At 41.9% G+C, this 20,103-nt stretch overlaps 2 protein-coding genes and 1 long non-coding RNA gene across 6 annotated transcripts in view; 1 reads left to right on the top strand and 2 right to left on the bottom strand.

Annotated features, from left to right (window-relative positions):
• Positions 1 to 176: 176 nt before the first annotated feature.
• On the bottom strand, positions 177 to 12,534 carry ccp110 (centriolar coiled-coil protein 110). Its single transcript, XM_079520150.1, has 14 exons — positions 12,408 to 12,534; positions 11,251 to 11,413; positions 10,542 to 10,670; positions 7,642 to 8,842; positions 7,300 to 7,421; positions 6,954 to 7,074; positions 6,298 to 6,407; positions 5,825 to 5,941; positions 4,995 to 5,096; positions 4,757 to 4,873; positions 4,027 to 4,100; positions 1,866 to 1,934; positions 1,595 to 1,654; positions 177 to 1,120 (listed from the first exon to the last, which is right to left on the bottom strand). Exons 2-14 carry the CDS (start codon positions 11,386 to 11,388, stop codon positions 1,045 to 1,047), a joined length of 2,436 nt encoding a protein of 811 aa, XP_079376276.1. The 5' UTR covers positions 11,389 to 11,413; positions 12,408 to 12,534; the 3' UTR covers positions 177 to 1,044.
• An 874-nt stretch (positions 12,535 to 13,408) lies between these two features.
• On the bottom strand, positions 13,409 to 14,703 carry LOC306936143. The gene is made up of 5 exons (XR_013791467.1): positions 14,566 to 14,703; positions 14,410 to 14,445; positions 13,982 to 14,140; positions 13,638 to 13,756; positions 13,409 to 13,542 (listed from the first exon to the last, which is right to left on the bottom strand). It is a non-coding gene; the product is annotated as an uncharacterized lncRNA (long non-coding RNA).
• A 2,488-nt stretch (positions 14,704 to 17,191) lies between these two features.
• Positions 17,192 to 20,103, top strand: part of sun1b (Sad1 and UNC84 domain containing 1b) — a 39,955-nt gene continuing 37,043 nt past the window's right edge. For 2 of the 4 annotated variants that reach the window (XM_079521183.1, XM_079521185.1), the window contains exon 1: positions 19,360 to 19,631. The gene's annotated coding sequence lies outside the window, so the exon portion shown is untranslated. Of the gene's footprint in view, positions 17,326 to 19,359; positions 19,632 to 20,103 lie in introns of those variants that run through there. The other 2 variants (XM_079521184.1, XM_079521187.1) reach the window with 2 other exon arrangements.

The raw sequence follows: 20,103 nt of genomic DNA on the forward strand, positions 1-20,103 counted from the left end.
ATATAGTAGGCTCTAAGCTAAGGCTATGTTTAGTCAAATATATACTTTAAAACTTCTTGAAAAGATGTAGTAATGTAATGTAAAAATAGCACTACTGATCAGTGGGGCGAACGGTTCTCGATACATGTTTATTTAAAGAAATATTATATAGGCCTTGTGTATTAGTAGGCGTATAATGTGTTTCATCAGTCACAGAATAGTGATGAAGTTCTAATAATAATCATTCAACATTGTGTACAAATATTCTCATTTTATTTGGCATTGATCTTAGCGAAGCAAACAAAACTGAACACTGAAATGTTTGAACATACTGTAAATACTAGGTTGATACAAATTCAGCACCATCAAAGAGGTGTAGATTCCAGAGTTCTTCAGCATAAAACATTTTAAATATTATGTACTTGTGAATGTGTCCATGGCAACTACCATTTGTGATGGCCAGCACAAGACCCATATTTATTAACACAATTAAAGCGAAGGCAAGTATACTAGATATTGACAACACAACTGGCCAAATGTGCCAGATTATGACACAACATAGCAGGGATATTCATTTCTCTTAGGCACACGTTTTCAAATGGCATCCCTTTATCAACAACAGTCTTATTACAGTAGCTTACATAAAAGTATCTTAATTTTTTTTTTCTATTAATAATTTACTTTAAATCCATCAATCTTAGAGTTAACTGTTACAGTATATCCCACACAAGGCATCTGCTTAAGCAAAAACTTAAGCACATGAACTTAAAGGACAACTTCACCCATTTAAAACCCAGGCTTGTGGAGCTTTTCCAGCACTGAGAGCCAGAATTAATTAGGAAGTGTTATTAACGTGTTTACTTCTCACATGTTTAAAAGTTAGCGAATTTGCCTTTTAAAGTATTTTTTAACAAATCACTGCGAGATAGCAAGGTGTGTGGTATCAACAATAAATAAGGTAGCGTGTGGTACTGCATACAATCATTACAACTTTATAAAGTAGATTAGCAGCGTTGGTGTACATCTTATTCAAGTTCACATGTCAGGGAATGTAGGAGTCTCCTGTTAGCCCAGAGAGTGCTGCTTCTTCAGGCTGTCTGACCGCCTCACTCTATCCTCAGGGGTCTTCCTGTACCAGCTCCTGACGGAGAAACAGTGACACCACACTTTAACCCAACGGTTCCCAAACGTTTTAGCCTGTGACCCAAAAGAGAAATTAGACGTTTGCCTGGGACCCAAACTAGTGAAAATAGCAGATCTACAATCTCACAAAGTATGAGCTTGTACAGTAGATCAGCTATTTTCACTACTTCTTAAACATTTATTTTCTAATTTATGGAATTTCTTGGATTTTATTTATTTTTTCCTGAAATTATTGAATTTTGTTAAAAATTAAAAATCTTCACTTTAAATAAAAGAATATTCAGATATTTGCAAAATTGTTCACAATTTCTCAAAGATTGCACGAAAATATAGCTCAAATCTAAAATGACACTAATGCTTTGCCGGTTTTAATAGAGAACCCAAACCAAAAAGCATTGTTTAAACTAACAGTTGAGAAATTAGAATTAAACACCACAGAGCCAGAGATGTGTGTAAAGAGGGATCTACTGACCCCTGGCGGTTTAGCTGTCCTGGGGAGGGAGAGTTCTGTCCTTGGCTTGGTTTCAGAATCCTAGGAGAGAGAGAGAGAGAGAGAGAGAGAGAGAGAGAGAGAGAGAGAGAGAGAGAGAGAGAGAGAGAGAGAGAGAGAGAGAGAGAGAGAGGGGGGGGGGGCAATGGACATCAGTGACATTTAGATGACAGAGGGAGAACAAACCCCGAATAAGACTTGACAATGGCTCTGTTTAATAGAACATAGAACTCCAGAGGTCTACGTATGGTACCTGTTGGTAGTAGGACTCTTTGATTTCTGTTGTATAATCTTCCTGACCTGGGCTGGAGATTCACCAACTCTGGAAAAAAACAAATAAAAAGAACATAGCTGATTACAACAACCACTGTAATCACTTATAAGCATAGAAGGACAACATAAGCAAAACTATTTGTAATTATTATTTGTTTTGAAACCATGTCACTAAGACGGGCAAAATGTGTAGTGTATCTGTGACTCAGATATATAGAGTCAGGATTCAATTCAATTATTTCAGTTTGTTGGCACATTTACAGGTAGCAATAATTGTGGATCTACTGATGTCTGGTGATGTCTGCTCATTTTATACAAAATACATCACTTCACTGGTGGAACGGCACTTTATGGAGTTTGAACAAAAAACAGGACATTTTAAATCTATTAAAGAATCAAGAAAATATAAGCCAATTGTAGAGCAGAAAATGTGCTGAAAATCTGTTCATGACTATACTGTATATAGTACAGTATACACCCTGAAACAGTGCACCCCAGTGGCATGAATGTAGAGTACAACCCAGTGGTTCTTCTGAAACCATCTGTTTTTCTGTTCTTTCACATTTCACTGCATCCAACCATCACTAATGTTTCTATTTGTCCCAATGAATGCAGTGCTTATGAACTAATGTTTCTATTTTGTCCCTATGAATGCAGTGCTTATGAACTAATGTTTATATTTGTCCCTATGAATGCAGTGCTTATGAACGAATGTTTCTATTTGACCCTATGAATGCAGTGCTTATGAACGAATGTTTCTATTTGTCCCTATGAATGCAGTGCTTATGAACGAATGTTTCTATTTGTCCCTATGAATGCAGTGCTTATGAACTAATGTTTCTATTTGTCCCTATGAATGCAGTGCTTATGAACGAATGTTTCTATTTGTCCCTATGAATGCAGTGCTTATGAACGAATGTTTCTATTTGTCCCTATGAATGCAGTGCTTATGAACGAATGTTTCTATTTGTCCCTATGAATGCAGTGCTTATGAACTAATGTTTCTATTTGTCCCTATGAATGCAGTGCTTATGAACTAATGTTTCTATTTGTCCCTATGAATGCAGTGCTTATGAACGAATGTTTCTATTTGTCCCTATGAATGCAGTGCTTATGAACTAATGTTTCTATTTGTCCCTATGAATGCAGTGCTTATGAACTAATGTTTCTATTTGTCCCTATGAATGCAGTGCTTATTGATTATTGGTTTTTTTGGGGACTTATTTGTAGATTTGTTGTTTTTCGGATGTCGTATTACATGTGCCCTGCTTAATTATAAATCTTATGCCCCATGCCCTGCAATAATTATGAATATATACCGTCTCCATTTTGGGACACGGGAGAGAGACATTTTGTAATTGGCTGTATGTGGATCTGTTCTGTGCTCTCCGAACTAAAATGAATTGGCAAAAGATCTTTGGTGCTGAGTATTATTATTTGTATTATTTGTACTCTGATTACTTTCAAAAGTATTGTTATAGTTCCGGAGTTTCAGCTCTGCTATCGAAGTAAAGTAGTAATACAGTATACAGTCCTTATTATCATTATTAAAATGTAATCCTTAAATTTACATAACACGGCTTCTTGCCCAGTGCAGTACAGGCGTGCATAGTTCCTATCAGTGTGACGTTGTCTGGAAATGCGTCTATGACGTGCCTGGGGTGGGGTTTCCCACCTCTGAATAAGAGCAAAATGGCTGCTGTGCAAATATAGTCAGGTGACATTCAAGCTACACTTAAAGGGGAATTTCTCCCTAAACCTTTTACAAAAGTAAGTTGATAATTATACATGTATATTGACCAAAAATAAATATTAAAAAATAAGGCTGGAGCTGGGGCTGCTGCTGGGGGGGTCTAACATCAGCTCACGTAGACCAGGAAGAGTGCAGTGTCAACAATGCATGGAGTGTTGCTGTCACATCATCTAGAACAGATGTGAACAAAAAACAAAAACCAACTGCGCGATTGAATAGGAGTTCTAGCGTTAGACCCCTCCAGCCCCAGCTTCATCTCCAGCTGCAGCCCCAGCTCCCCTATATCTTTATTTATTTATTTAAAAAAAAAAAGGTCAATATACATAATTATCAACTTTTATAAAAAAAGGTTTAGGGAGAAATTCCCCTTTAACCCTGCTCATATCACCTCTTTTTTCTGTCCATTGACCTCTGAGTAGCAGCAGACAGTGTCACCTTCTCCTTGGGGCTTTTGGCTTTCTCCTGTGGATGAAACAAACAAATCATCAGCAAAACAATGATTATGGAGTGTAATTTCCAATGATGAAACTGACTTATTTCCCCCTGTAGTGTACCTGTAGACTGTGATTGGTTTAAATTACAACCACTTAATTTATATTAAGTGGTTATTATTATACTTCGTTAACCAGGCTCCCCCAAGACTTTATATTAGTGGTTCTCAAACAATTGTGAATTCAAGGACTCCCACAACTCTGTGTTCAAATGGAACATATTTGGTTCCATTTGTAAACTGTCAGAGTTACCTGACCTGTAAGGGTCCATTTGAAACACCCTCAAGGAACTTTGAGGGTCACTGCTCTATACTAAAGCCCTAACCACACCAAAGGGTCACCATTCAACTCCTTGGGTCCAAACACTAAAACCATCTCGACCTTTTGGTGTGGTTTGGGCCATTGAATTCCATGCGTTGAATCACTAGGGTCAACGTGGGTCGATGTGGGTCAACGTGCAACAAGACATCACACCGCAGGGACAACGCTAAAACCGTCTTGACCCTTTGGTGTGGTTAGGGCTTAAGTCTGCAAGTATTTTCCCCCTTGTAGATCTGCTATTTTTGCAGAATGTTTACCCCAGAATAGGGACGCTAGGGTTCATGTGGTTAACAGCAAGCCGGTTACCATCTCTCGTAGCCTCCTCTCTGCACAGAGCTCCCTGTCTTGCTGCAGCAGTGCTAGTCGCTCCTCCAGAGGCATCTCAAAGAAGATGTCATGGACGTCATAAAGGGCTGCGCGTAACTGTGGGACAAGAAATAAACACCTGTTGCTGCTCTGGTCTTTTGGTCACACCTACTATTACAACTATTGAAAACATGTAGCTATAATCGCCCGTAGAGTTCAACAAGGCGCATGTGTTTACCTGGGCTCTAACTCTTTCCTGTAGGGAGAGGTCCTGTGATGAGACTTTGTGTCTCCTCTGTGGATGTTCAGTCTTGAATGTGTGGATGAACTCCTGTGTGTCCTGAGCAGACAAACATATATAAGTACATAAACATAGCAGTTTCAACAGGTTACTTGACCCACCATTACTATAGTAGATGGGGAGTAATGGCAATGCATATTTTGTGAGCTTATCTGAGAAAGGTGCTTCTCCAAGCCTTATTATGTCTCTTACAGAGCTATTGAAAGTCAGTGCTCAGCTTCAATTGGTATTGTTGAAAACAACAACCCAAAGCCAGAACTCTTGGTTTACTAATGGACTCAGAGCTGAATTTCCACAGCCACATTAAGACAATTACAAACCAAGTCAGCTACTAATTAGGAATATATCAAGGATTAAAGTACTGTCTCAGCAGGAAAACCCCATCCATGCATTTATCTTGATTCTTCAGCAGACTTAACTACTGTAATTAAATGGCGTCTTTACAGGTCTCCCTAAAAACATCAGACAGCTGCAGTTGATTCAGAATGCTATTGTTCAGGTCTTCACTAGTAAGGCCAAGAAAGTATCATATCACACCATTTCTTAGATCTTTACACTGGCTCTCTGTCTGACAAATAATGCATTTAAAAATACTATGGTTGGTTTATAAAGATGGATGGCATACAGCCAGAATACATATCTGATCTTCTGCTAATACGTTATGAACCATCCAGACCTCTCCGATCGTCTGGGACAGGTCTGCTTTGGATGTGCACACTGGTGAGTTTGTGTGTGCATGTGTGTGTATGTGTGTGCACTGCACTCACCAGCACAGTCTGGCGGAGGTGTTTGACTTTCTCTGTCTTGAGCAGTCTGCGGGTGAGGAAGCCACGGGTGATAGCACCTAGTCGACATAGCGCCCTCTGCTGTTCAGCAGTAAGTACCTGGTGAATGCAAGAAAATAGAATGAAAATGTTATGAGAGACTATGGGCTATATATCTTGTGCCACCCCTTAACCCTTATCCCTAAACTTATTTGCCATTTTTTACTATTTTAAAAAACCTTTTAAAATTGTTCAAATAGCTGATCTATAAGCTCACAACGTGTAGATGTAGATCGGCTAGTTGAACTATTTTAAAATGATTTTCAAAATAGTAAAAAATGGAAAATAAGTTTAGGGATATGGGATAAGGGTGGCGCAAGATGGAGCCCATGTATGCAAATGGGGATAAAGACTAAAGAGTGCAGGGATGTGGGCTAAAGCTCACATAATAGTGTAACTGTCAAAATGTCCCCCACCTGGCTGAGCCTCGCCCGGGGCTTGTTAGCACCCCAGGTGGGTCCCCACAGGTAGACAGGAGACTGGAGACAGGGGGAGGGAACAGTGGAGCTGAGAGGAGAAGGGAAACCTGAGGAGGATAATAAAAGAGAGCTTTCACATACATGTTAGAAGTGTATAAAAAATAGAGGGCAACTTTACTGGGGTTTGTACAGTAAATCTAACACTGTACAGTACAGTACAGTACAGTACAGTACAGTACAGTACAGTACAGTACAGTACAGTACAGTACAGTACAGTACAGTACAGTACAGTACATCAGTACAGTTTTTGTCATCTAACAAACCCAACAGAGAATTGATTTATGAAAACATAAACCATAGCTTTTTGTCAATGCTGATGTACTAACATACTGTAAAGGCTCATGTCTCATATGGAAGAATACGTTCTATCAACTTGGTCCCTTGTTAGGAACATTCCTTACTGAGTTTTGTCAGAAATGTTGAATTTAAACGAGGTAGGAAGTTTGCGTCAAGTGACTTAACGTAAAGTTTAATGCAAGTGCGGTGCCTATGGTAATCAAGAGGCCATGGTTCCAAAAGGTTCTATCTACCTAGGAAGCATCCCTGCAAACGAGAAACAGCCAAAATAAAAGATTAGATTAGACTGTACCTACCTATATGACCTGGTGAGCGCTCAGCCGGGGTGTGGGCAGGACTTAAAGCAGGATAGTCACTCACAGACCTACGATCCCGCCCACCTGCATCCCCACTCAGAAGTCGGTCACATCCATTCTCCTAAAACACATGTATACGCCGAATGTCAAAATCTCACTTCTTTGGGCCAGCTACAAAAAAGTGAATGCCTTGAGCACTGTACCATCCATGTTCAGGCCAATAAATAGTGTTATTTTAGTGTATGTGACATAACTTGTATAGCTCCAATAGAAAAAAGACTGTAGTGTTATATCCTTTGTTGTACTACATGTTTTGAGCCGATAAGGTGTAATATCCCATCCTGACCTGTCGGAGGCGGTGTTGTTCTTTCTCCTGCTCAGCCAAGAGCAGAGACATCTGCAGGACATGCTCTTCCTCCAGCCTCCTCTGCATGTCTTCCAGAGCCTGAACTCGCTGGTGTGTCTCCACTGAAGATGATGACGCACGCGTGCGTACACACACACACACACACACACACACACACACACACACACACACACACACACACACACACACACACACACACACACACACACACACACACACACACACACACACACACACACACACACACACACACACAGTTAGACTTCAGTTCATCCAAGGGAAACGTTTTTAAGAGAAACTGATTGTAAGCAAAGCAGTCACCTGACTGGTGCTCAGTGGGATTTCTGAGGGAGGCTGGAGTGATCCTGCCATTGTTTGGCCCTTGAGGGCCATTGGTCTCCATCTTGAATTGGACCTGATACAGCTCAGTGGTCACATGGGGCCTCAGCAGGGAGGGCGAGGGATTCTCCACCTCATATGACTGGTTCAGGGGCGCTGCTGGACTCCAACGGCTCGGGGGCAAGCGTGTGACTCCTGCCATGAAGCGCGGGACCCTCTCCTGGCTGCGGTCCACGTGGTCGACTCCAAAGAGGGGGTTGAAGGGATGCAGCTGACTGTCAAGGGTATGACAGCGCCGACGAAACCCCGGAGCCATATAATCACAGGGTCCCACTGGACTGGGTGAGGGGCCTGAAGCACTGAGGGGGCTACACATCTCACCAAGCGGACTGGAAGCACAATGGCTGGATCGACGACTGCTACTTCTGCCGCCAAGCCCGCCTCCTCCGCCCCCCAACGCCACGCCCCAGTGATCAGTCGACCTCATTCCTGCTGACAACCCCTCTCCCCAGGCCGCCACACCGGCACTTTCTCCTGACCTTACTGGACTTCTGGGGATGAGGTCTGCCGGGTCAATGGGGAAGGAAATGTGGATGTTACCCGCAGAGACCGGGCGGGGCCGGCGCCTGCGTTCACGAGGACTGAGGCTGGGTTCTGGACTGGGGAGGCGAGCGTAAGACTCCGGCACACTAGGTGAGAGGCTTCCAGACGGGTGGGTCTTGGTCTGAGGTGGGCCGGCAGGGCTGTGACGCAGGCTGAATCCAAACTCTAGGCCATTGTCTCCCAGTGGACTACGGGTGTCATTCTCCTTGTCAGAGAGGCTCTCAGACAGTGGTGTATGGCTGACCTTGTTGAGGACCTTCGGCCCTTGTCGGCTCTGCTCTCTCTCCACATAGTCTCTGGATCTTTTCAGAAGGCTGTCGAGACTCATGTCCTCCTCTTCTTCACTCTTCTCATCATTCTCCTTCACTTCCTCCTCTCCTCTGTAGCCGTTGGTGAAAGAGGGGGACTTAGGATGTGGGTTGATGGCATGATCTCTTGTTTGATGCTCAAACGCAGGGTTCCTCTGCAGCCCAGGTGTGTCAGTGACCAAGGTGTAGCTATTCACTATCTCAGTTTTAGGAGAGGGACAACATGGAGGAGTTGGCTGTTTGTCACTCTCCTTATTTGGCACTCTGTGTACCTGTTTAAGGACAGTTAAGTAATCATTAATTCATCAATCATAATTTTTTGCACTTCCTACTGCCTGATCTGATGCCAAATCTAATAATATTATTGTAATCAAATAATTTAAATTATCTGAAAGAAATGAGTGTGGAATCTGAGCTGAACTTTCCTAAGATGCTTTGTGTGTGGTGCAAACATGGAGAGGCAAGTGATTTCAAAACCTGAACATATTTTCTTGTGGATAATATTTCAACAGTTTGAGGTGACAAGGCCGGGCTGTCGTCAGGTTAAAATAGTTGTCTAGTAAGTAGAATGTAGGAAGGGTTGAGAGTGAGACAGACAACAGTAATCAACACTGAAGTGCCACAAGAGATTGCAAGTCAGACTGTCATTCAACTTTTTAGCTATATTTGGGGCCTGACACACAGACCTAACCCTTGGGCTGCCACTCCCCCAAAAAGCCCTTTTGTGACATATATTCATATTTTTAAATCATCATTTTAATGCCTAAAGAAAAATCCGCGATTTACACACTATATCTCATTCTGACGGGGCAAGACTATAGTATTGGGACAATCAGACCTGATGGTGGCGGTAACGTCACCATTGTGCCGATTCTGACCAAAAGGAGCGAGTGAACGATGACCACATCCGGTTAGGATCAAAATATCCGGCAGTAGCTTTGCTAGTGTGCCACAATGGAAGATGTCCGGAATGCTAAGCTATCATCGTCTTTTTCATAACTAAGTCAAATTAAGCTCTAATCAAGCCCAAAACATCGCATTTTACGCAGCGATGCATGCGCAATCATGCGCGTGCGTGATCGACCATGCACGCGCGGATTTCGGCCGGTTTTAGGAACATTACATCGGACGTTAGCCAAATTAGCCAAAAAATGCTAAATTTTGCTACATTAAGGTCCCGATTAGGCTCCCGATTGACAGGCCGTCAATTCCGTCAACGGTAGATCTGGATTTATTGATTAAATCCGTCAATTCCGTCAACGGGAGTCTAAGGGTTTTTAATAGAAAAAGCCACACTGAAAGCCACACCCCTGAGTCGGGAAAACAATATGGTGAAGCCAAAAAACAGCAAAAACAGACTACATACAGTAGATGGAACCTTTCAACTGTATTTAATGATTATGTCTAAGGATTATTTCAATAGTCTCTTCTCTCAAAAGAGAGCTCAGTACAACTAAACATTGTTAACTTGAAACATTGTCCTTCATTACCTGTCTCAAGCAAATAGGCTTTTTCTGCATACAGTACCAGTGTACAGACCCGTTCTGGACTATCACAAACCATTGCATGGCTGAATGGGGCTTACTAATATGTAACTTTAGCTCAATAAAATAATAATAATATAAAGGAAAAAAAACCTAGCAGTGACTCCCATAGCATCCCTAACATCTAATTGCCTGAATACATTTCTTTCCCTCCTCATAGGTTTTTGTCTTTTTGTTCATGAGAACATAATACTTGACATATTAACATAAAACAACCTTTCCACATTTTCCACTGCTAATAGTAACAACATGGAGCACAATCGATTGGGAACAGATATCATATATAATTATATATTGAGGCATGAGATACCTTTTGAGTACTTAGAAAAGCGTTATATAGGTATTATTATTATTATTAATAATATTAACAAGTCCTCCCATTGAACCATGTCCATGGCTGTGACTAGGGTTTGAACCTTCTGCTAACCTGAGTTTGGTCGAGAATGTCCTGGACCCTGGTCAACAGACTGTTCCTCTGCTGGGTCTGTCTCACCATCTCTAGCTGGATAGCCCTCTGTCTATAGTCGCACATCTCCCTGCGCTGCTCCACGTTCAACTGGAAACACAATACACACAAACTCAAAAAAAGGTTGAGTGACTTTGTAACACATCTTAAATCAGGTTTCATTTCTGGCATGAGGAGAGGTTTTTCATTTCTTTCATAGACACCCTTCAACTTCACTGGCCTCTGTGAGAGCCTGTCACTGATCCAGCTCATTCATCTGGCTGTTCCTGTAAACTCATTTAGTCAGCAGTCAGAAGCAGACCAGGCTCCTCCTGACTGACATGAATCGGCCTGGTTGTTCCTCAGCAGTTATCCTCTCTCTTGCACATCTAAGCTCACATGCTTCAGAGCACAGTGCAGTACATCAGAGCAGTTACAGTAGTAACTCAGTATTTTGGTAGCAGTAAGGTTTGCCTTATTTCATCCCTTGCCGTGTGACTGACTATTGCACATGCATACATCACATGACAAGAATCAATGTGAGTTAACAGGTTCTGGGTAGTAGGGTACTACTAGGGAACAGCCCAAAATGGAATGGGAACCAACTGTTGTAAAGGGAATGGCCATCAAATAAATATTACGCTATATCCATTTACTCAACTTGCAGGTCTCTAATATTTCAGTTCCTTACCAGAGGTGAAAGCACAGCCCTTCCATGGAAATGGATGAAAGAGACAGGTTTAAAGGGACAGCATGATCCCATCTTCTTGGATTTCTCCTCCTGCAGTATGGTAAGATTTCGTAGACAGAAGTCCTCATAGCTGTCCATCGCTGAGTGTCCACACCTTCACACTCTGTTTGGGAACAGGAAACACACGTCATGTAGCCTCGTCATGCAAATGTGATGTTTACTGGAGATACATTTATATGGCGCTGGAATGTGAACACACTTGAATGCGAAGCAACGGCCGTGTTTGTGGCGCGGGAGCCATGAGGAGGATGTGGGTTACTATAGACAACCCTATCTGTGATTGTTAAACTATGAGCAACTGGAAGAGCAAGATAAGCACAACAAAAGAGGGTCTGTCTGCCCCATAACAACAGAATCACACACATTCCAGCCATTCTATTCTGTGAGGCGAGGCTCTGTGTTTACTCCCATTTCCAGACTAATGGCAGGCAATGAGGGATCACATATCTAATCAATAAGTGTAGCTATTTCTGAAATGCTTGTCAGCAAAGGCAATGGGATAGCATCCATGCATATCCTTTCTACGAGACCATGCCAGTTCTAAACTGATGAATACAAAATATAAGCTATATTTAAGGACACATATATTTTAATTTTTTTACATGTATTATTGTGCACAAAATACAGGCCAATACATCTCAAGAAATACAATATACAGATGCATCACATAGCTGAATCTTATATAGTATTATAATAGCATACTAGCCTAATATAATAGCAGTATCTGTTTGCTTCAGCGTCAGAGATTTCATATTTGATCTTTCCTCCCAACATTTCAAGCTTCTCATTTCAAAGAGGTTTATATAGCCTAGCCTGCAGTAGGTGCAATCACACAGCATATATAGGCTACAACATACAACGATGTATAGCCAACTATGCCTATAGCTACTCTGTTATAATAAACAGCATTGATATAGCTTCGATCTTGTCATTTGACAAACATATAAGGCCACGCTAGGAACAACATTTGAATCTAAAATAGATATACCAACCATCCTTTATTGCTGCAGATGTGCCAAAGCAGAATGACAGTTCATGATTGCGAGAGGGTCCATTATTGCCCATTATTTCTCATCACAGCTGCCTTTTTGTCTTACCTCGGTTTCAACGTCGCATTAGCAAATGGAAAAAAGCGCTACGCGTTTCTCCTTTTCTTCAGATAAACATGTACTCTTTTTATCAACGTTAGTCGCTACTGATAATTTATGTTTTCTTCTGTCGTCTCCTTTCCATCGAGTTGGGTGGGTTCCTTCCCATCATCATAGATTCTGTCTGCCACTCTTCCGGGCCACAACAGCGCCTCCTAGCAACAGCACATGGGCTCCGTTCCATTTCAGCCCTAAGGCCATCTCCATGTTACCTTTACAGGAGCTTATCCTCGCGTGTCGCGTGACGTGACTCGCGTCCAACTTGATTCCATACAATACATCAACAAGAATCGGCTTGATGCTTGATTTATTACCAATTACCATTATTATAATTACCAGTTTTAACAGTACTGACTCTCTGACTCTGACTCATTGTGTCCAAAACGTAAGGAAACTGTGAAGGTTGGACCAACCAACGGTGAGAAAAAATGGTACTGAGCCTACCACCACTTTAGATTACCTCACTTACTATTAAAATAATTGCAATCGTGGTGCAATTAACGTGGTCAATTTTATCGTTTAGTTAGATCAAAGCATAAACATGCAGCTGAGATTGTAAAAACAGTTCCAAATTATATTCACCTTTTTTCAAGACTTCATTTAAACAGTTTACAATTTTCCAAAATGAAGACAGGATTTTTTTTTCTTCCAGAACTCATTGTTTATTCATTTCAGCAAAGATGTATCCACGAGAACATGTTAATATAGCCTACACTTTAGTAGCAAACAATATCATAAATGATATGATGAAAGCAGCTGCCTATTATTTTGTGTGTGTGTGTGGGTGAGTGTGTGTGTGTGTGTGTGTGTGTGTGTGTGTGTGTGTGTGTGTGTGTGTGTGTGTGTGTGTGTGTGTGCGCGCGCGCGCGTGCGTGCATGCGTGTGTGACGTGTGTACAGAACACCACACGGCAGACTGGGGAGAAGTTCCACTCCTGCATGGGATGTACACCCTATAAGGTAATATTTTACAACTCTTCATGTTTGGGTACATTTTGACGTGTAGGTTTGGCAATGCGCACGTTTGCCTCATTGAGCCGGAGTAATGTTTCAATATCGCTTTCCTTGAAAGGGGCCTTGGAATTCTGTAATAAAAAAAAATGAAATTAAGTTTCAATCTAACAAACACATGGATATGAATGGTTTAATAAGTTCAAAATGGATACTTCATCCATCCTACCTCGAAAGACATGCGTTTCACACCCGTGCATGCTGTGGACTGCTCATAACATAGGACCACTTTCAGATGCTCTGGCTCTTTATTCAACAAAGCTGCACGGAATTGCTCATAGTGAACATCTGAATAGAGAGAACCAATAAAAAGATTAGACATTTAAAACACACACACACACACACACACACACACACACACACACACACACACACACACACACACACACAACCACTGTCACATACACACGCACGCACGCGTACACACACACACACACACACACACACACACACACACACACACACACACACACACACCTGTGTAGTGAATGTACAAGACTTCATATACTGTACCTAGCAGGTGTTTGCAGGAGGATATCATTTTGTCGTTGTCTGTAGACCCGCCGCCATGCTTGTAGAACAGAGGTCTCTCACATACACTCCCACTGATGAGTCTTTCAACCTCTTGCTGTCTGCTCTCAACTGGGGCTTCCTTCAGTATGTTTTCAATTTCTAGAAAGCAGCATATCAGTATTTCAGGGTTTCAATGTCTTGAAAATAAAATAAATGGCAGATCAAATGAGCTTTAGCCCTAAATGTAAAGTGTTGATAAGGTGTTTCATGAAATTAGGGAACTTTAGTCACTCCGTTTTGCGATATGAAATGGCAACTAAACAGACTCATATAGGCTACTATATCCTACAGTTGTCAATAACTCCACAATTCTAAATGTTGTTCAGCAATCCACAGACAACTCCAAACAGATTGGCTATCCATCCTACCTTGTGCTGTTGCAAGACAGCTTTCACAATAGATGTCTGTAAAAAGAGAGAAAATTAAGTTAAAGTTAACTTAACTGAAAATGTATACGATTTGTATAGAATACTGTGTACAAAAATCATTCTGACCAACTACTGCTAAGTGTAGCCTATACTTACAGCGGTCCTTGTCTTGAGATTGTGCCACAAGCAGCTGAAATGAACATATTGTGAAAAATAAGATTTTCATATTCAGAACTACACAGGAAACTAGTATCAGTTTGTTTAAATGCACAAAGGAGTAAGATGGGTGTTCAGAGTGGAATGACACCTTCACTGGGCTCAGTCATTATTCCCTTTCAGACATTGAAGTCACATGATCTTGGGGACAATAGCATGACATCACTGGCATTTTCCATCCTGTTTTGCAGGTTTTCACTGACAATTTCAAGATAATCCACTAGCCCTATTATTGTATAACTTCCCAAAATGTTTCACATACCTTAATGAGCCCAAATACACATTGGCAAGGAATGTGATCTTCTGAACCTATTTTTGATGAAGCAAGGCCTGGGGGGTTGGTTGGCTATGGAGGGTCTGTCCATCTGATCGTGGACAATGATACCAGTGACAGGGCCTAGGTGCAGTGTTGTCCCATGAGCGGGAGAACGGATACAGCTGCTTCTTAAACTGGAAGGAACTATTGTGCGACCAGACAGAACTGTTCAGGCTGTCATGCACTTCCTTCCGTACCTACAGTATATGGACACAGGTTCCTGCTCCGGACCGATTATTCCTGACCTGGATTCTCAAAGGACAGCTGGCTCAGTGGTTTGAAAAGTTGAGATCTACCACGGAGTAGGCCGTCTCTATGGCAATGCCGACAAGCAATCCCAATGACCATGTGGGGACTGAAGGGATCACACCAGTACCGCTGGTATAGCTGTTCTAGTGATGGTAACCACAACAGCCCCGCTGCCAGTGCCCACAAATCCAGAGGTCACACAACCTGCAATAGCCAGACCTGCAATGCTCTGAGGGGTCTGCAGTGTCACCTTTGGACAAAGAAGGTGTACTATCCTGTATCCTAGGGTTCGCCCCAGTTCACCGCAGCCCGCCCAGCTATATTATGTGACAACTGTATGGTGCCAACTGCCAAAAGACCCTACCTGTAACCTGACGTTCACACAACCTGTGGCCATATAGGCACAGTTTCCAGACCAGAGCTCGGCTACAATGGCAGCAAAAATGATGTATAGTATGTTCTGCTGGTTTGATGCTCTCACAGCAACCCAGAGCGCAACTTAAAGGCTTTCCAAGATGTCTGTCAATGGCTGGGGCAAAGCAAGGCCCACACCTCCTGTTTACCCTAGTTTACCCCCAGAGCAGGGGACTTTGTGCCAGAGGCTGGGGTGTGGGTGTTTGACCTCACCGGACCATACTGTGCTGACTGCATGGGGGGTTCCAGAAGAGTCCAAGGGGTCCCAAGCAAAATGAGAAATACTATTATCTCACCCACAACAAGTAAGCCCAATGAGAGAATAAGTATTAGGAATAACTATTCACTCTCTCTAGTTTAGCAAAGCGTCTCCTAAATAGCTAAATTGTAAATTGTTTTCTCCCCACCTGCTTAAAGACAGTTGTCCCCCCTCTCCCCCGACACGGTCGAGGCAGATGGCCGCCCACCCTAGAGTCGGGTTCTGCCTGACTGACGTTTCTTCCTAAAGGGGAGTTTTTCGTTACCATTGTCGCAATATTGCTTGCTCTGGGTGGATCTTTGTTGGTTGTAAAGTGTCTTGAGACAACTTGTTGTGATTTGACACTTTAATAAAATTGAATTGAATTGAATTGAAATATACTAAATCGAATCAAAAGCGCTCTCAAATGGCACCTACGGACGGCTGCAATTCGAAACTGGCCCCCGTAAAATCTGATTCCCCACCCACCCCTTTTTCCCCTTCTTTCAATCAATTAATCAAACAAACAAACAAACAAGAAAGTCTTCTCTCATGTCCCTTCCTGGCACAAAATGCGGGTATGCAGCCGCTGCCTAATAGGTATCCTAATAGGTATCGTACAAGGTTTCTTTGACTATGCATGCACCTCCTGGTACCACAGCACCTCAAAGGCCCTTAAAACTAGGCTCCAGACTTCCCAAAACAAACTGGTCAGGTCACCATTGAACATGGTGGACCCTCTTGTAAACAAGTTTGATTGATTGATTGAAATATTTATTAACAGTTTGCAGAATTACAGTACATTTCAAGCACAAACTAGTCAATACAAAGACTGTTAACTGTGAGTGGACGACCCAATTAAGCATTACACTTGTTTACAAGAGGGTCCACCATGTTCAATTCATCAAAACATTTAGAGACAAATAGACACTTCTATATAGTCAAAGAACAGAACAGGAATTCATCATAGTTTCGTCAGCCTTTGTATTGAGTTTGTGCTTGAAATCTACTGTAATTCTGCAAACATAATAAATATTTCGATCAATCCAAAAAAAATCCATTTGGGGGTCCTTGATTATATGAAAATGCTGTTTCAAGTTGCAGTGCCAGTGATCGAATGTTTCTCATTTAAACCAATCGACTGTGCAATACTGTACATCAGCCACAAGATGGTGCCGAATGACAATCTGGCATCCAACTTGAAGGGACGTTCAAGTTTCTCACAGAAGCCATATTTGGACCGTTTTACCAAATAAGGAGTGGTACCATGTCACGTGACGTTACTGTCAACGGAAAATATTAGCTTTCTGTGTGCGGGAAAGGCGAGCATTAAGAGACAGCATAGACTCAGAGCATAGCAAGACTGCTTTTTGAAAACAGACTTCCAAATCCATGCAAAGATTTAACCCGGGAATCTATCTTCAGAATAAAGCCATTTTGTCCATCAGTCCCACCATCATTACGCGCTGTTTGGATTTGACAGGTAAAGTCGACACGCCTAAAACGTTTGTATTCATTCATATGTAAATGTGTATAGCTACATGTGTGCCTCGGTCGCGTTGTGTTGTGTGGTTGTAATGGTAAAAGCTGAATGGGGGTAAGGCAACGTCTAACTTGCAGCGTTGTTGTTCAGAGATATTTTGTTCCGAATCGGAAGCAGAATTAAACTTCCTTTTCTATACTGGCGGCCTGGCACATTAGCACACGTTGTATCTTTATGCCGCTTTGTGCGACTTAATATTTAGCCCATTCGGAACCCTGTATTTGGATAGTTGGATACCCGGCCGTCATCCCAAATAGAAACAAGTACAGGCTTGAAAGGGGCTATAGTTGTGTGTAGCTATAGCTATACTTATCTGAGTAGGCTTGTTTTCTATGTTTTTCTGACCAGAGCTGTTTGCCCACGTTCTGATATTAATAGTGCACAGTATAGCCTACGTTTTAAATGAGTTGCCATTAAATGGGAACAAATCACTTTTATTCTAATTTCAAAATTCGGATCTCTCCTGCGTGTCAAATGTCCATTTCCTTGAGTGTCACTTCCAAGGAAGGCTAACCTTGCTTGATGTCAAAAGTCCGCCATTATAGCCCATTAGTGTTGACTCAACTTGACTGTGATTGGTGTCAAAGTTTGTTCAAATTCAAACTCAAAGATGGTAGGCTACATTTGGGCTACGGGGATTTGGCCGCCAGTAGATGGCGCATCGTCCCGTGCCCGAGTTCGAGCTTCTCATCTTGGCAGTTATGTAAATGCAACCTTTTTCTTAAGTTTAAACAAAAACAATGCTGGTTTTGTTTCTGACAATGTTCATCTATTTACGGGACAAATTTGTTATTTAATTACCTTATTCATGCTTATATATTGTCACCTTCCCTTTTCTTTAGTAACATGAATTGTGTTGTAAAAGTTACAACAATCTGGCAGGAGAAATCGTTTTTCATTGATCCTCCATACTTTTCAAGGTCTCATAAATGTTGGTGAATGGAATAGTTTTTCCCCTGACAATGAGTGTATTAAGCCAAATAAACCGTTAATAGGGCTTTACTACTGTGATTACTGTTGATCCGGATTTGATTGTAAAGTAGATCATTGGCGATTTGTCAAATCAACTAAAGACAGCTCAAGTGTGACTGCATGGCATGACTCTGTTATGTATTTGTCCGTCTGTCTGTCTGTCCGTCTGTCTGTCTGTCTGTCTGTCTAATTTGGTGATAATTTGTGGTTTCTTTGTTTATTAATTTGTAGTAGTAGTAGTAGTAGTACAGTAGTAGTAGTAGCAGCAGCAGCCTAGTAGTAACACAATAATAATACTTAGTAGGCTTGTTATTATATTGCTTGTACACCCATTCCACCCTGTTGTGCCATTAAATTAAAACAGCAGCACTAAAGTTTTATGTGATTCTTTATTGGATTTGGATTAAAATAAAAGCATGTGTAGGCTAATGCTGTAATGCACACGCCCATTAGCTCCTGAGCAGATGAAGGAGCAGATGTGTTATATACTGTAGTCTACCTCTATTTTTGCATTTCCACATTTATTTTATGTAGTTATTTATCTGGGGGGGGGGGGGGGGGGCAGCCACCAAGCCACTATCACAGCATATTAGTAATATAGTATTGTCATCTTGAACAGTTGTTCTTGTGAATATTTCATGATCCATCTGCGTGGTGAAGTCAGGTCAGGCCATTATGGACTGGTAATTTCTTCGTCCAGGCTTCAGTTAATTACAGTAATTGGTCTAATTATGCAAGTTTATTACGCAGTAGTAACAGTAGCAATAATGCTTGTCTTGCTTAAATAGTGTTTTCATGATCAAATAGATTTGAAGTGTGCGCCTTGGTGTCGCCACAAAAATACCAGATCTACAAGCCAACAACGCGTCGCATCGCGATGCGTTGTTAGCTTGGAGATCTGTTCTTTTTGTGGCGACACTGTCACACGACGCAGTATTTGCCCTAGACTGACAATAGCAGAGGCCTGGAAGTGGGAGGATCAGCGATGCCTTCAGGCTCGGCTTTGTTGCGTTTGGGAAGCCATTTTGGAATTCTGCTTGTTGTGTGTGTATGAGCATAACACACTGCAGGAGCTTATTTCAAACTTTTCTGTCTGTCCCAGCAGGGATATTGTTATTGTTGTCCGGGGATCGATCTCTCGTTTGCAGAATCGTGACATTGCGCACGCCGGGAGAATCGAGCCGTCTCGGGATGCGAGAGACGTGGAGCGTTGCGCGTCCAGTTTCTGTGGATTAACGCTCCTATAAAGAATAACATGGACTCTCACTACACCGGCAAGTGGATGCGATGAGGATGGAGTGACCATACGTTATCTTGTGGATTTTATTTTATAGACAAAATATCCATTTCATTTGATTTGAGATTGCTGAGGCTCCTTTACCCTGAACACAGTTTGGACAGCAAATGCAAGACAAGGCGATTTTCACGAAATTATTGTTTAGTGCTTTCAGTAGCCCATAGGTTGGTGTATTCACAACAAAACGATCAATAGCCCTGTTTGATTTGATAACAACGATAGGAACAGACAGTGCGTCGTCGCACTGGCTGCATTCAGTGCATTCATGAGTAACTGCGTTGTCGTCTAAATTTAGCATTAAGCAATGTGAGAGTGCAACGGGGTTTATATGTCATTCAGACTCAGAGCCACACAGCAGCCTTTCGTATATGGTATTACTATATTTTTGCCCGCTATATGCATTAACTGAGTATTACATTGGTATTACATTGGACCGCTCAGAATGGTTG

This window comes from Electrona antarctica (assembly GCF_951216825.1).
Source record: "Electrona antarctica genome assembly, chromosome: 14".
Taxonomy (NCBI): domain Eukaryota; kingdom Metazoa; phylum Chordata; class Actinopteri; order Myctophiformes; family Myctophidae; genus Electrona; species Electrona antarctica.